Source organism: Giraffa tippelskirchi, chromosome 1 (genome assembly GCF_054371585.1).
Source record: "Giraffa tippelskirchi isolate mGirTip1 chromosome 1, T2T-mGirTip1v1.2.pri, whole genome shotgun sequence".
In the NCBI taxonomy this organism is placed as follows: Eukaryota; Metazoa; Chordata; class Mammalia; order Artiodactyla; family Giraffidae; genus Giraffa; species Giraffa tippelskirchi.
The window spans coordinates 226,060,308-226,075,872 of record NC_137275.1 but is presented as its reverse complement, the minus strand read 5'-3'; the positions used below and the strand labels follow the sequence as shown (position 1 = coordinate 226,075,872).

General features: G+C 52.0%; 1 protein-coding gene across 1 annotated transcript in view; it reads left to right on the top strand.

Annotated features, from left to right (window-relative positions):
• Positions 1-14,734, top strand: part of SNTG2 (syntrophin gamma 2) — a 124,043-nt gene extending 109,309 nt beyond the window's left edge. The window contains exons 14-17 of the mRNA XM_081576295.1: positions 4,980-5,186; positions 7,629-7,721; positions 11,506-11,616; positions 14,467-14,734. Coding sequence (XP_081432421.1) covers positions 4,980-5,186; positions 7,629-7,721; positions 11,506-11,616; positions 14,467-14,598 — 543 coding nt within the window. The 3' untranslated portion in view covers positions 14,599-14,734. The remainder of the gene's footprint in view (positions 1-4,979; positions 5,187-7,628; positions 7,722-11,505; positions 11,617-14,466) is intronic.
• The last annotated feature ends 831 nt before the right edge of the window (positions 14,735-15,565 follow it).

Here is a 15,565-nt window from a genome sequence, read left to right as displayed (position 1 = left end):
AGTTAGCCAAGAGGATGATTACAGCAAAAGTGTTAACTCAATTCAGGGCAAATAATAGCAACCACAATAATAAATGCACAGCATTTGACGTTTTTGAAGAGGAGACTGAAAGGTGTGGCTGTGCTATTGGACGTCTTTGAACGGCGACCTTAGAAATCTCCTCCTTTCTCACGTGGCTTTAATCCGTGATGTTGAACATATGAATTTAAAATTATAATATTTAACCCATCTTTCAAAAATTGAGGTAAATGATTATGTTAAGGACTAGTACTTTAGAATTTTTTAATGATTTATTTTCATAATCATTCTAAGCGTAGTCGTTAATATGTAGTCCGGAAATCAGTCTTTGTGGTTGCGGTGGTGTGTTTCCACAGCACTTTCTCCTCTCCGTAAGTTCCTTTTTCTAGTTCTTAAAGTTATGTGTCTGTATTTCACACTCACCATGAAAGAGATGAGAAAATTGTATCAATCAGACTTGATTGCAATTGTGACGGAAATTATAAACAGCCTCCACATAGTGGCTAATAAAAGCACTCACTGCTCACCAGTCAGGCGTCTCCTGCATGAATATCCCCTCTCCACGTAAGAATATCCCCTCTGCATCTCTCAGTGGAACTAAAGGTGCTCACCTGTTTGGCAAAGGCTCTTGGTAACGGTGTCTGCCTTGCTGAGCGCCGGTCCTGGGGCTCCGCTCGGCGCTGGTCTCCCTCCTGAGTGAGTCCTGCCCCCCCCCAGGAGGGAATCCTCGTGTCTGTCCTCCGGCTGAGGCTCTGAAGCACAGACTAGGGAATGGCTGCCAGGAGCCTCGCTGGACGGGGGAGCCTCGCTGGAGGGGGGCCCAGGTTCCCTTGGCCCGAAGCATAGCTGAATCCTACTTTACTTTATATACACGATTCTTTCTTCCCTCTGCAAATGGAAGCACGCGCACTCACCCTCACATCACTTTTTGCTCTACAGTTTATCCTGCAGATCTTCAATATACACAAAGAGGTGACCCCACTTTAATACCACTGACTAGTATTTAATTCCATGAATATATCATACTTTATTTCACCAAGCCCTTATCAAGGAATATTTAATTTGTTCCATTTTTTGAAATTACAAACAATGTAATAAGTCATTTTACATGTGTACAAGTCTATAACCAAGAAAAATGTATAGAGGTGAAATTTCTGGGGGAAAGAATGTGGACTGTTTGCATTCTGATAACCAACAAGGATGTATTGTGTAGCATAGGGAACTCTGCTTCATATTCTGTAACAACCTAAACAGGAAAATGATCTGAAAAATAATAGATACATGTATAAATCAACCCTGAATATTCATTGGAAGGACTGGTGCTGAAACTGAAGCTCCAATACTTTGGCCACCAGATTCGAAGAGCTGACTCATTGAGAAAGACCCTGATGCTGGGAAAGATTGAAGGCGGGAGGAGAAGGGGACGACAGAGATGAGATGATTAGATGGCTTAGCCAGCTCAATGGGCATGAGTTTGAGCAAACTCCGGGAGACAGTGAAGGACAGGGAAGCCTGGAGTGCTGTAGTCCATGAGGTCACAAAGAGCTGGACACGACTTTGTGACTGAGCACACACATGTATAACTGTATCACTTTGCTGTACACCTGAAACTAATAGAGCATTGTAAATCAACCTGTGTGTGTGTGTGCCTGCTCAGTGTGGCCCCATGGACTGTAGCCCACCAGGCTCCTCTGTCCATGGGATTCTCCAGGCAAGAATACTGGAGTGGGTTGCCATTTCCCCCGCCAGGGGATCTTCCCAACCCAGGGATCGAACCCACATCTCCTGCATTGGCAGGTGAATTCTTTACCACTGAGCCTATTCTTTACCACCTTTACCACTAAAGCCCTAAATCAACCTTACTCCAATAATAAAAATTTTTTAAACGGAAAAAAAAAGAAATGCAAGTGAAAATCATGAAGTGATATGTTTGCCGCCTAGAGTGTCAGAGATGGGAAGGTTGGTACCGATGGGAGGAGGGATCTATCAAAATGTGAGCAGTCCTTCAGCCTGGAAACCCCACCTGTGAGTGCTGGCTTGTCTCACTTGTTGGAAGCACTGGCCTTGCAAGAAGCCCTCTAGCTTCCCTTCTGGGACCTGTTCTCCAACTGCCGCTCACTGGACCCGTGTGGGTAATGACAGTGTGACTCTCCCCAGGTCCCGTTGAAAGAAACCATACCCATCAAAGTTAGACAAGGACGATGTTCAGTGCGGGCAGAGACTAACCTCAGCTCCCCTGGAACAAGGGGCAGAGGGCCCCTGGGCTGGGTGAGGAGGCAAGTGTGGGCCAGGTGGGCCCCGCCTGCGGCCCCTGACCCCCGCAAAGGGAAAGGACCTCTCTGGTGTCTTCGTGGGTGGAGATAGTTTTGCAGTTTGCTTGGATCCCTCAGGAAGTCCCACATGCAGAGCTCGGAGGACAGGGTGACTTCCTGGGTGTTCACCCTCCAGGGGCATGGAGGGCGCGTGGGCTCAGGCCTTAGAGCTGGCAGTGGCTTTAACATGATCTCCATCTCCAAGCGGCAGAGAGGACTCAGAAGGCTGCTCTGAGGGTGGCAGACCCGGGGAGGTGGTGGGCAGAGGCAGGGGGCCGGGGCAGCAGTTGAGGCCGCGGGAAAGGCGTGGGGGCCCAATTCCTTAGTCTGCACAGCCACGCAGGGACCTTGATTTTGTAGTCGCTCCGTCTTTAGTCATAATGACACATTGCAGTTCGCAGGAACGGAGTTTATGGGAGAGATACCCGGGGCTGAGCTGTGCGCGGTCAGTAACCTCACTCATTTCTCAGCATCAGTGTCATGTCAGTTGTTGTGGGGCTCAACAGTTTTAGTTGCAGGAAGTAATCACATCTGTGAAACGCTTACGTGTCCTTCCCGGGGATTTCTTGCGTTGGGCAAAGGCTGTTTTTAATTCCTTCGTTGTTCCTGCACATAGAGCTGAGGTTTGTCCATTCAGATGAGGCCTCGCGCGTGCTTGACTGCTCCATCCAGACGAACTCCGTCTTAGGAACTGACTCTACACGAGAAGCTCACACAGGTCAGATAGCTGTGCGCGTGGAAATAGTCAGTGATGCTTTTAAATTAGTGAACGTTGGATGAATTGTCCAAAAAACATTGAGAAATAAAGTTTCAATGTGATCGTGTATTTTAAGTACTCCGTTAAAATCACATTACACATTTATAGAATTATGTGTACAGAGAGGCATGAAAGAAAGAAAGGAAGTGAAGTCGCTCAGTCGTGTCCAACTCTTTTGCAACTCCATGAACTGTAGCCTACCAGGCTCCTCTGTCCATGGAATTTTTCAGGCAAGAATACTGGAGTGGGTTGCCATTCCCTTCTCCAGAGGATCTTCCCGACCCAGGGATCGAACCTGGGTCTCCCACATTGCAGGCAGATGCTTTACCATCTGAGCCACCAGTGATTTGGAGTCTGAAGACATTGCCTGGAGGGACTATAAAAACAAATTAGATGACAAAAGGCTGTCATAATGGAATTATCTGTCTTTTAAATTTCCTATATTACTGCTATAATATTCTCAAATAAATAGAAGCAGGAAAAATCCAGGTAATTTTTTTAAGGCGGTCAGACATATTTCACTTTACATGATGAATGTACTAATTTTCCAGATTATCTTCAGTTTGGCATCACAGATTAATTTTTCTTTTGACAAATTGTTTTGGTATTTTTCACGTTTGCACAATCCAAACAAGGGTTTTGCACAAATGCAACATCCAACTCAAACGATAAAATGACCATAGCACAAATAAAAGGGCTCCAGAGACAAAAGTTAAAAGTGGCGCTGGGGCCGTAGCCTTGCAATTCTTGTGTTTCTTCATTGTTATTGCTGTTTAGTCACTAAGTTGTGTCTGACTCTTGCGACCCCATGGACTGTAGTCCACCAGGCTTCTCTGTCCATGGGATTTCCCAGGCAAGAATACTGGAGTGAGTTGCCATTTCCTTCTCCAGTCAGGTAATTTTTTAAAATAGTCTTTGTGTTTTGTTTTCCAAAGAGTGAACGTTAGGTGGTTTCTGTCTTCACAGCGTCTGGGGCAGGGGGCACCTCGAGGTGGGTGGCTGGAAGCATGATGCTGAGTTGTGTGGTCGTTAATGCTCAGGAGCCAGTTCACTGCATGTTAGACGTGCAAGTTCGGTCTGTGCCCCCTCAACCCTGCCTGACGGACGGCATGCTCGGTGTAAACAGAACTTGAGCCCCGTGGTGAGGATGCAGGAGCCGCAGCCTCATTCCTGCTGTTCCTTAATTAGCCCAAGACTTGTGGTTCAAAAGGGAGGCTCAGAGAGAAGTAAAATCTCAAGGTCAACAGTTCACAACTGCCCGGGAAGGTCCCAAGTGTTGTCTATCTGGCCCCAAAGCCTGTTTTTGTTCTATTAAAATGCACAACCTCCTAAACCACACCCAGTGTAGGAAAGAACACAGCCACAGTTTGCCCCATACAAACACTTGCTAAGAGTCCTTCCGTCCTTCTTTGGTGGTCGGTCCGGACAGAGTTTCTGAGAAGTCAGGTCCGTGACCGACGGCTTGCTCTTCTTGGCTCACGACCCGATGTCCTATTTCCTGCGTAGTTTCTGTGCGTCCCCGTCTGAGGTCGAGGCCTGGGGGCGCAGCTGGGGGGCCTGATTGAATTCAGTGTTTGCTGGTTTGGGGATAAACTTCAGCAGAAACCTTTCATGACTTTTGTCTTTGTCCTTGAAGCTAGATGTAGAAACAGAAGCTGTGGTCGCTGATAACGTGGGTGAAAGGTGCCTGCAGCTGGTCGGCAGCGGGACACAGCTGACGCACGGAAGTTACCTTACAGGCTCGTCTCCGCCGCAGCGGTGTTGGGGGGCCTTCTGCTGCGGGGGTCCCCTGTGGAGCACGGCCCTGGCTCCAGCCTGGCCGAGGTCCCTTGGTCCCGGGCGAGTCATGGGGGTCATCCCCTTCTAACTGGCGTCACCCCCATCCATTTCAGCTCTGGCTCCCAGACGACTGCTGGACACAAGCCAGCCTCTCCCTGGGACTCCAGGATCCCGACGGCGGGGACCACGGGCCCTTCTGCTTCAGTGTCTTCGTGGGCCATGGCGGGAGCCACGTGTTCTGTGTGGAGCTGGGCAGCGAGCTGGCCGCCTGGGAGCTGTCCTTCCAGAGAGCCACCTTCCGGGCCGTGCAGAGGACAGGGGTAAGCGGCCCACTCGTCTCTGAGCGACCTGACTCAGAGCAGGCGTGGCGTTGTTCCGGGAAGCATGCATCTGCAGAAGCCGGGAGGTCCCTGCCCAGGTCCCCTGGTCCAGCGCGTCGGGAGCCGCCATGGGAGGTCTTAGAGGGAAGCGAGGTGGGGAGTTTTCGTCTTGTTCACCTCAGCGTTTCTGTCCAGCGTGAGGAAGGGGCCTGGATGCCAGCTAAGGGAAACCCCTCGCTGAGGGCACGGCTGGGTCCCTGGAGTCCGCTCATCAGCCCTGATTACTGAGAAGTCACTGGACGCTTGGCATTTCCTCAGGCACTTGATGGCCCTTCCTCAAGCCCATAACACAGCTCGAGCGTCTGGGTGGTTTGTCCCTCCTCGTACAGGAGATAAACCCCCCAGATGGAGGTGTGTGTGGATGGAGCATCCCCTCCTGAGACCTTATCATGTGAACAATAACAACCTTGACGTCGTCCCCGAGCTCCCTTAGACTGTCCGCGTTTTACAATCCTTCCTTCTGTTCCGCGTGGGTGACTCCCTCTCCTGTCTTCCAGCGCCCCGCTCAGCTCCTGTGCGTCAGCTAGTGGACTGCTGGTTCCTCCCCGCGTACCTTTGGTTTTTCAACTCTCTGATTCGTCTTTATCTTTCCTGACTGTTCAGCCTCTCCCTGTGTTCATTCTCCTCCCCGAGTTCTCAGCGTCTTTCCGGTCATTGCCTTGAGCTCTTCAGTAGAATCTTATCTCCACTTTGCTTAGTTCTTCTTGGGCCCGTCTTACTCCGTCACCGGGGAAACGCTCCTTTGCTCCCTCATTTCGCCTACTTGTCTGTGTCTGTGTGGCTCAGGTGGGCCGCTTACTTTTCCCGGCCTTGGCGGCGACCCAAGGCCTGAGCAGCACAGCCCCCCGGACACCAGAGCCGTGTGCTCCAGCAGCCCTGAGCGCGCGTACGGGCGCTTTTGTGCAGACAGGGCTGACTGCGGTGGGCGCACTGCCGGAGGGCTGGTCCCTGGCCCCGCCGGCTGCCAGGCCCCGCCTGTGTGGAGGTCGCTAGATGCTGGCGGTGAGGCTGTGTCCTGATGCAGCTAGCCGCGAGGTGGGAGGGCCCAGGGCTGCTGGGGGAGCCGAGCCCGCACTCACAGGCTACGGGCAGCACCCCACAGCGGCCCTCATCGGCCCCTGTGTCCACGCACCAGACTCTGCCTCTCCACACCCCCGGGGTGACCTCCAGCTGCCCCCAGCCTCCCTGGAGACGCTCCAGGATCAGCAGGTGGGCCCGACCCCGGCTTCCTCCCAGTTTTCAGCCCCGCCTCAGAGGGAGCAGGCCAGCATGTCCCCTGCCGCACGGCTCCCTCGCACAGGGGGCCCTGCCCTGGGCCTCCCTGTAGCATCGTCTTCCAGGAGCCGTTTCCCCACAGGGGCAGAAGCTTGCCTGGGGAAACTTACCTTATCTTTTCATAGGGAGTGTCCTCCTCAGCAAGTTGGCTCAAGTATCCCTCCGCGTTGACCTGATTCCCCAAAGGTGTTATGTAAGGACACAGGAAATGTAGCCCGGAAATGTCACGACTGCAGGAACTGTCCCCTGAAATAGAACTGGAAGGTGCATCGTCCCCCCGGGGGCTGGAGGGCTCACCTTCAGCGCCTACCTCGTGGTTCTGGCACACCTGGCGTCACCACCTCTGTGTCAGGATCCGTGCGCTTAGCTGGGAATTTGACAGAATAGCAGCCCCTGGAGCACCGACCACGCGTCTGGTGCTCACACTCAGCCGGCACTGCAAGGAGCTGTGTCACTGATACTCGCAAACCCCGAGCCTATCGGGGGTCACCCCGCCCGCCCCCGCAGCAGTCTGCCCCCTGGGAGGCCCCGGGCGCGGGGCTTGGTGGAGTCTCTGCTGCTTCTGTCCTCTGCTCTTGTTTTGGGTCAGACTCCTCGGAACGTCTCCCAAGAGCAGTGGGGTCCCGGGCCTCTCGACGCGCTTGCGGGCTGGCCTGTCCCGGGGCAACTTGTAGGAGCACAGTGTGCACGCTCACTCGTGTGACGGGGCTGGTGCTGGCGGCGTCACGGGGAGTTATGATCTGGGCTTAGGGTGTCTCCCAAGGACTGCGTCGGCTCCGCCCTGCTGAGACCGGCACCTCTGATGACGGTGCGGCTCTGCACCTGCTGGCACGGGAGCCGCTGCGGGAGGGCCCTGCGCTTCGGTGTTAAAGCGGGTTTTGATGGGGGAGGATGCTGTAAGTAAGTGTAAGCGTCTGTCGCTCAGTCGTGCCCGACTCTGCGACCCCACGGATTGCAGCCCACCAGGCTCCTCTGTCCCTGAGATTTTCCAGGCAAGGATACTGGAGTGGGTTGCCATTTTCTTCTCCAGGGAATATTGTAGCTACCCGATTAATGGTAAGCACCATTAAAAAAAAAGGTTTTCTCACAATTGGTCCTTTTTTCTAGTCCAAAACGTACACGTGCAGCTGGCAAGGAGACACTCTGTGCTTCATGGTGGACTTTGCCCTCGGATTCACCTGTTTCGACAATAAGACGAAGGTATGTGGTGAGCAGCCAGGGAGGTGCCGGTGGGCGGAGTGTGTGTTACATTCCAGAGCCGTTGAGGCCCGTCCACGGCTGCAGCACCACCAGCCCTCACGGCCGTGTCCTGTTCACGGTGTCCTCCGTGGTGACCCGTTCTCTGAGAGCGCAGGGTCCCAGCACCTTACAAGTCCAGAGCCGGGCGGGGCTGACACCACATCAGCGTACAGGAGCCATTCAGTGTAACCGTGACGTCCGTACTGAACAAATAACAAGGACTTCTTTTTAAGGACCATTGTGGATCCTTTAAATGATAAGCGGGGATTTTTGCACTGTCTTGTCTGTACTGTTTTAGCAGTCATTTATGATTCTATGTAGATAATAATTCTGTAGGTGGTTCCTAGAAAATTGCCACTGCTGAGCTTTTCCTCTTCATAGTTGAATCTGACCCAACACTGGGTGATGTTCTCAGAGCAGTTTGGGTCTTGCTTATTTTGTGGGAAATCTGGCAAAACCACAGTATTGGGTTCCTCCGTCTCCTCTGCACACAGGTCCTTACAGTTGCCGTTCCTGGTAGGACGGCTGGGTATGGGCGGATTTAAAAGCGGGTGAGGTTTGGACTGTTTTCATGAAATCTTAGAGGCTGAAATCACAGCCGTCTCTTGCAGCCCTCCGAGACTAAGGCCAGCCGAAGCCCTGGGAGGTGGGAGCTGCCTGGAATTGGGCGCCTGAGGGCTCCCCTGATCTTGTCACTGCCCCGGGCCCTCCTGGCCGGGATGCTGCTGCTGCTGCTGCTGTGGCTGGTTTCTCTGGCTTATCGCAATGGACCAGCAGCCCTTCCAGAACCTCCTACCACAGCAGTGATGGAAGAGGTTTCTGAATGTCCTCATTCTGGGTGGGCCCAGTGATTCCCACCCGAAAGGGCCTTGGTGCCTGAGTGGAGGGGGGCAGGGGAACCTGGACCTCGCTTCCCCATCGTGGAAATGGAAGTGCTGGAGTCACTGTCCCCTGAGACCCCCGGGGTTCCGAGCTCCCCAACATCGAGGAGGAGCATACATGATGGCCATGAGATGCAGAGATTGTTTGGCTATAAGATTCAACACGAAAGGAAGGTGCACAGGGGCCTCAAGGCTGGTGCAGTGTGAACAGACGGCCAAGGAAGGGATGGAATAAGAGCACCTCTGCAGTCCTCCCCAGGTCCCAGCCTCTCAGCCTTTGTGATCCTCGGAGAAAAGTATGTTCATTATTTCAAAATAACTGCCTTTCATACAATGCAACTTATAGCTTGCTGAAAAATTCAGTTCAGTTCAGTCGCTCAGTCGTGTCCGATTCTTTGCAACCCCATGAATTGCAGCACACCAGGCCTCCCTGTCTATCACCAACTCGCGGAGTCTACCCAAACCCATGTCCATCGAGTCGGTGATGCCATCCAGCCATCTCATCCTCTGTCATCCCCTTCTCCTCCTGCCCCCAATCCTTCCCAGCATCAGGGTCTTTTCCAATGAGTCAACTCTTCGCATGAGGTGGCCAAAGTATTGGAGTTTCAGCTTCAACATCAGTCCTTCCAGTGAACACCCAGGACTGATCTCCTTTAGGATGGACGGGTTGGATCTCCTTGCAGTCCAAGGGACTCTCAAGAGTCTTCTCCAACACCACAGTTCAAAAGCATCAATTCTGCAGCGCTCAGCTTTCTTCACCGTCCAACTCTCACATCCATACATGACCACTGGAAAAACCATAGCCTTGACTAGACGGACCTTTGTTGGCAGAGTAATGTCTCTGCTTTTCAATATGCTATCTAGGTTGGTCATAACCTTCCTTCCAAGCAGTAAGCGTCTTTTAATTTCATGGCTGCAATCACCATTAGCAGTGATTTTGGAGCCCCCAAAAATAAAGTCTGACACTGTTTCCACTCTTTCCCCATCTATTTCCCATGAAGTGATGGGACCAGATGCCATAATCTTAGTTTTCCGAATGTTGAGCTTTAAGCCAACTTTTTCTCTCTCCTCTTTCACTTTCATCAAGAGGCTCTTTAGTTCTTCTTCACTTTCTGCCATAAGGGTGGTGTCATCTGCATATCTGAGGTTATTGATATTTCTCCCGGCAATCTTGATTCCAGCTTGTGTTTCTTCCAGCCCAGCGTTTCTCATGATGTACTCTGCATAGAAGTTAAATAAGCAGGGTTGACAATATACAGCCTTGACGTACTCCTTTTCCTATTTGGAACCAGTCTGTTGTTCCATGTCCAGTTCTAACTGTTGCTTCCTGACCTGCATACAGGTTTCTCAAGAGACAGGTCAGATGGTCTGGTATTCCAAAATTACTGTTCTCTATTCAGGTTTTTTTCTGGGAAGATAAAGATTTGTTATCATAAAGGGTCTATCATTAAAGACTATCTTCTTTAAAGGCTTCCCTCATAGCTCAGTTGGTAAAAAATCCACCTGCAATGCAGGAGATCCCAGTTAGATTCCTGGGTCAGAGAGATCCGCTAAAGAGGGGATAGGCTACCCACTCCAGTATTCTTGGGCTTCCCTGGTGGCTCAGCTGGTAAAGAATCCACCTGCATTGTGGGAGACCTGGGTTCGATCCCTGGGTTGGGAAGATCCCCTGGAGAAGGGAAAGGTTACCCACTCCAGTATCCTGGCCTGGAGAATTCCATGGGCTGTATAGTCCATGGGGTCACAAAGAGTTGGGCATGACTGATCGACTTTCACTTATCTTTTATAAAAGGCAGCCATGAAGTCTTTATTTGCTACAGCCTTTTTTTTTTTCATTAAAAGAGTAAGCATTTATAGAATACACATCATCTCTATAATACCTTAGCAAACAGTGAGCAGTCTTTGCAGTAGTATTCAGAGGTAATATCACCTATATTATCCAGCTGGGTTTAAGAGAAGCCAGTACTGAGTGATTTGGACTTTGCCTTGTTGGAGGGGGTACGATTTGTTTACCGGCACTGTCAGTCGTGGCTCACACACTGTAACAGAGGCTGGGCGTTGGAGAGGGTTACGTTTTACAGGCAGAAAAGGGAGTGAAGCTCTGATGATGCTTTTAGATGTAAGGACAGCCCAGGAGAAAGCAGAGGGAGTGGAAAGGGATCCGGGAGGAGACCCTGAGAGCCTAGGCTCTTGGGCACTGGACAGGCTACTCTGAGCTTGACAGGAGGGCCCCTGGGACATCTGGTGGGGGGGAGGTCAGTCCCTTCGACCCAGAAAGAGAAGGTGGAGATCCTAAGTCACCACGTACTCAGTGACACAGATAACTGAGCAGGCATCAGCGACACAGGAAACAGAGCAGGTGTCTGTGCACACAGGTGACCGAGCAGGCATCTGTGTACAGAGGTAATGGAGCAGGCGTCAGTGACACGTCTCTGTACACGGGTAAACGAGTGGGTGTTAGTGTACATGGGGAACTGAGCGGGCGTCTGTGCACACAGTAACCGAGCGGGCGTCTGTGCGCACGGGTAACCGAGCGGGCGTCTGTGCGCACGGGTAACCGAGCGGGCGTCTGTGCGCACGGGTAACCGAGCGGGCGTCAGTGCGCACGGGTAACCCAGCGGGCGTCAGTGCGCACGGCTAACCGAGCGGGCGTCTGTGCGCACGGCTAACCGAGCGGGCGTCTGTGCGCACGGCTAACCGAGCGGGCGTCTGTGCGCACGGCTAACCGAGCGGGCGTCTGTGCGCACGGCTAACCGAGCGGGCGTCTGCATTTACTTAAACAGGTCATTAAACAGCACTGACTGATGTTAGTTGAATCAGTGAGCTCCTCTGTCTAAAGCACTAAGGACGGCCTTCCTTTACAGAGTGTGCTCTGGAGGTTTAAGTTCTCCCAGCTGAAGGGGTCTTCCGACGACGGGAAAGCTCGGGTGAAGCTGCTCTTTCAGAGTCTGGATGCCAAGCAGATCGAGATGAAGGTAGGGCCTCCTCCACCGCGCAGGCTCGCCTGAGTGAACCGGGTGTCTGGGGCTGGGCGTGCCATTCCCTGGGCTGTGGAATCACCAGAATGCAAGTGTGAACCCTCCTTGGAGTCAGCCAGGGTGTCATGGGAACCCCGGGCGTGTCTCCTGTTCGAGGCCTTAATATCCTAAAGCTGTAGTCATTGAAACCCATTACTTGATTCCAGCGAAAAGCACAAGTCTCTTAGTCAATGTTAGCAGGAAATAGTCACATACAGAAGTCAATATTTAAGGGAAGAGTTGTACAAACTGCATTATGTGATGACTTGTCAGTGATATTAAGGACACACCGCTCTGTAAATTCAAAGGATCTTGACATAACTTGCAAGTTATGTGGAGAAAGGGGAGGTGCACCCAGCCACATCCAGGTCAGAGCCCAGCATCTCCCGGCCCGGGGACCCCAGCCCCGGCCACCCTGAGGCTGCCCTGTCAGCCGCTGGGAGGAAGAGGCCTGGTGCTGACCGGGTGCCGGACGCTGTCCTCTCCACCACCTCTGGTGCTGGACGCAGCCCTGCTGAGGGTGCGCAGGGCCTGGCCCACGTTGCCACACCTCCCCACACAGGGAGCCACTTGGGGAATTTTCTGAACTCTGCCAGCCCGTCGTCAGTGCCTTGGGAGTGCTTACACCACAGCCCCCAGCGATGGCTGCAGCTCGGACCGCAGCACCGCCTGGTCACAGAGCCCCCGAGTGGAAGACCCGCATCTGACCCCTGGTGGGCCTGTCTCCACCCCAGACGTGTGAGCCATCATATTATGAGAACCAGAAAGTGGTTGTGCCCTGGTCTGAGTTCCCTGTAGAACAAGACATAGGCAACTGTTCTGTGCACAGTTATTCCTGGTGAGTGTCCCTTTTAATTGTATTTGTTTGGGGCATTTTCAGAGGAAAATTACACAGCATATTCATTTACTCCAGGTATTCATTCATTTATTTAACAGTCATCTTTTTCAAGTATAGCTTTGCTCAACCTCCACGTTGAATTCTTTGGGAAGGACAGTGGTTAAGGCTTCCTTTGAAATATAATTTGTATTCACTGTGGACTGTGACTGTAGCCATGAAATTAAAAGATGTTTGCTCCTTGGAAGAAAAGCTGTGACAAACCTAGATATCATATTAAAAAGCAAAGACATCACTTTGTCAACAAATGTCTGTGTAGTCAAAGCTGTGGTCTCTCCAGAGTCATGTACGGATATGAGATTTTAACCATAAAGAATGTTGAGCGCCGAAGAATTGACACTTTTGAATTGTGGTGCCGGAGAAGACTCTTGAGAGTCCCTTGATTGCCAGGAGATCCAACCAGTCCATCCTAAAGGAAATCAACCCTGAATATTCATTGGAAAGACTGATGCTGAAGCTGAAGCTCCAATACTTTGGCCACCTGATGCAAAGAGTTGACTCATTAGAAAAGACCCTGATGAAGGCAGGAGGAGAAGGGGACGACAGAGGATGAGACGGTTGGATGGCATCACCGACTCAATGGACGTGAGTTTGAGTAAACTCCGGAAGTTGGTGGTGGACGGGGAGGCCTAGTGTGCTGAGTCCACGGGGTTGCAAAGAGTCAGGCATGACTGAGCGACTGAACAACAACAAAATGTGAATTGCTACAGCTGAGTGGAAGCTCTTCTCTTAAATAATAGACTTTAGAATCCCCCCTCGTGCATCGGGCCTTTAGATTACCCTCAGGGAAAGCTAAGAGCCCAGGATGGCCGCCTCGTATCAGCAGGCCCATCCGTTGTCTCACGACAGTTTCTGACGAACACCTGCCGCGTGTGCCGTGAGAGAGGAACGCGCGGGCAGCTCCGTGAAGAAGTGTGATTTCCGGGGAGGACGTGCAGGCGACATTCACACTCATACGCTGATTGAAAGTGTCACCCTTGTGAGAGACGGCGCAGGCGACATTCACACTCATACGCTGATTGAAAGTGTCACCCTTGTGAGAGACCGGGGCATTCCCGAGAGTGAGGCTGGTGAGAGGAGTGTTTCTTCAAGTTCAGGGACCTCGTTCTTTGTAGTTTGACAGCTCAGTGCAGACCCGCTCAGCTTCCTGCGAGTTTTACCTAATTAAGGAAAAGATCAAGGTATTAAAACATTCAGAAGTTGGTAATTAGATCAAGCTGCAGATCATATTTAAACTCAGTATTTCAGCCACAATGAAATGTTAAAGGCGTTTCATAAAAATCCAGGTCCTTAGGATGAATGAATTGCAGAAGAGACTAGCTGGGCGGCCGCGTTAGAGCAGGGGCGGAACAGGGGCGGAACCTGATGCTCGCGCGTCCGGCTGCCAGCTCCCTGCTGGGAGCTCCCTGACCCGCAGAAGCAGCAGACACACACACACACATACACACACACACGCACTCATGCACATGCATATGCATGCAGCACGGTGTGCACACAGCACAATACACACAGACAGGTGCACACATGTAGAGGGCACACCTGTACACATATGTTTACACACGTGCAGGTGAAGCCAGATTCCTTCTCCTAAATTGTGACACGGTGAGCACGGCTGTATGTCACCCAGGCAGGGGCCAAAGCTCCAGACTTTGCGGAGGCTGAGGAGCCAGCACAGACGGACTCAGGGTTCCGCACGGAGGACCTGAGTGCCAGCCCACGTTAGTTACCGGAGATCGAGAGTTCAACCCGTTAGTCAGGATGCCCGCGTGTTCGCGGTGACCGCGGCCGTCTTACCATGTGAGCATTTGCTCCTGGGTCACGTGCTCCCGACTCTAAGAACACAGGACCTGTGAGTGTTCGGCTGTGCTGCTCTCACACTCAGAGTATGTAAGCATGTTGCGCTTTTCTGGCAGGAGCTGGAGTTTCGGGATCTGACGGCGGTCCTACACTGCATCCACTCCTTCATGGCTGCGAAGGTGGCCTCGGTGGACCCCGCGTTCACGGACAGTCAGAGCGTCGCCGGAAGACACACGTGTGGCAGCTGAGCGGAGCTTCTGTTGAGTGCTGAAAATTAAATTATTTTCTTAAGAGATGACTATTTCCTGCACAATGTTGCCACTTTGTGTGATTTTATAATGATCCTATAGTTGTGATACCAATAAAATACGTCACTAGTTTGCAGAGACGAGTCAGCCTTGTTCGCTCTGACGGGGGGTGCAGCCTCCGCTCAGGCAGAGCCATGGCTGAGAAAACTCAACTCCCGTTGAAATGCTCGCGTCACCCACGTCCCTCAGACCGCGTGGAGGCGCCAGCAGCTCACGCTGCAGCCCACGTGGCTGAAACCCACACTTGATTTTCGTAAAGCACACGAGAGGGGATGCCAAGAGCTCACCACTTTCATTCCCCCCAAGGATGAAAAGTTTCCCTTTGGACTCCGCTAGTCTAGCCCAGGACATGAGATGTAGTTCCCCGTGCTCTGCGGCAGCTGCAGGTGGTCGCACTAAGCACCAAGTCAGAGAAAGACAAGCATCGCATGACTTCGCTTATGTGTGGGATCTTAAAAATGAGTCAAATGAACTCAGTTACAGAACAGAAACAGACTCATAGACATAGAAAACAGACTCAGTCACCAAAGGGGAAAGGCTGGCAGGGAGGGATAAATTCGGACTTTGGGATTCACATAAACGCACTAACACGTGTGTATGCTCAGTCAAGTCCGACTATTTGCGACCCCATGGACTGCAGCCCGCCAGGCTCCTCTGTCCATGGGATTCTCCAGGCTAGAATACTGGAGTGGGCTGTGCTTTCCTCCTCCAGGGGATCTTCCTGACCCCGGGATCAAACCCAGTCTCTTGCACTGCAGGCATATTCTTTACCACTGAGCCGCCTGGGAGGCCCATATACACACTAGTACACATATTTCAAAAAGAAAATGATACAAAGATGCAGCGGTCACTGACAGCCAACTTGATTTCAGTCGGAAAAGCCTTTTTCTCTCTGTGGCTGAGTCCC